Source organism: Charadrius vociferus, unplaced genomic scaffold, assembly GCF_000708025.1.
Source record: "Charadrius vociferus isolate BGI_N301 unplaced genomic scaffold, ASM70802v2 scaffold333, whole genome shotgun sequence".
In the NCBI taxonomy this organism is placed as follows: domain Eukaryota; kingdom Metazoa; phylum Chordata; class Aves; order Charadriiformes; family Charadriidae; genus Charadrius; species Charadrius vociferus.
Genome location: NW_009647682.1, coordinates 1,325,298 through 1,326,330, shown reverse-complemented (window position 1 = coordinate 1,326,330; position 1,033 = coordinate 1,325,298). Strand labels below are relative to the sequence as shown.

At 63.2% G+C, this 1,033-nt stretch overlaps 1 protein-coding gene across 1 annotated transcript in view; it reads left to right on the top strand.

Annotated features, from left to right (window-relative positions):
* The first annotated feature begins 594 nt into the window (after positions 1-594).
* The window catches only part of LOC104283195 (receptor-type tyrosine-protein phosphatase V-like), an 11,855-nt gene continuing 11,416 nt past the window's right edge, over positions 595-1,033 (top strand). Inside the window, exon 1 of the mRNA XM_009881350.1 lies at positions 595-660. Coding sequence (XP_009879652.1) covers positions 595-660 — 66 coding nt within the window. The remainder of the gene's footprint in view (positions 661-1,033) is intronic.

Below are 1,033 nucleotides of genomic sequence, written 5' to 3'. Positions count from 1 at the left end.
GCGCTCGGCTGCCGGAGGCCGCGGGCCGCCCTCCCACCCCATGCTGGGGGCTGGCTTGGGCACTCCCTTCCAGCTCTGAGCCGCCATCTGTCCTGTCCTGTCTCCTCCCCTCTCCTCCCCTCTTGGCACCAACTCTGCAGAACTCCTTCTGCTGGCCAGAGCGGGCACCAGCCCTGCAGAGACCCAGCCACAGCCAGAGCCCCCCCCCCAAGCCCCCCGGCAAGCAGCTCTCTGGCCACAGCACGCACACGCTCACACAAGGACAGCTGCAGAGTCACCGCAGAGGGACACAGAGCCACGGGAACAATAGCAAATGCACACAGCAAGAGGCACACACACACACACTGGACTTCTCCCAGCCCGGAGGCACGGTCTGCTCCTGCCCAAGGACAGCTGGCAGGGCTGATGTGCGACACGCTGGAATGCAACGCCGGTCCCCACTGATGTCATCTTGTCACCCGCACTCAGAAAGCATGTGGGGACACAGCCCTTTGCTGCCATGGGAGAAGGGGCTGGCTGGGGACAGCCACTGCTAAGAAGCTACCCCCCTCCCCCAACTTGTCATCCCTCTAATCTGCAGCCACCCTGGTCCCCATGAGACCACCGCCGCTGCTGCTGCTTGTCCTGTGGGTGCCGCGGCTCCTGGGAACGCTGGCAGAGGTAAGCCCTTCTCTCTTCATCCCCCCGTTTGTCCATGCACGCTCTTGGCTCCAAGCTCGCTGGCGGCAAAGGGGCTTTGCACAGTCCTACCCTGCTGAGGAATGACGGCATATTTCTGGGCTGCCTCTCCAGCCATGCAGCTGCACCAAATTAGCGACGTTTGCAATTATGAGCTGGCTCTTTCCTCCACTTCCCCCCGCCTTGCCATGCCCTCTCGCCCCAGCGCCTGGGATCGAAGTGTGTTACTGCTGCCATGGCTGCACAGCTCCTCGCCCCAGGAATTGGCTGGCTGCTGTTCCCAGAGGTCCGGAGCCCCTTCACTCCCCTCCGCATGCACACTCCCAAAAGCACTGCAGTCAGTGGGGGAGCCAGA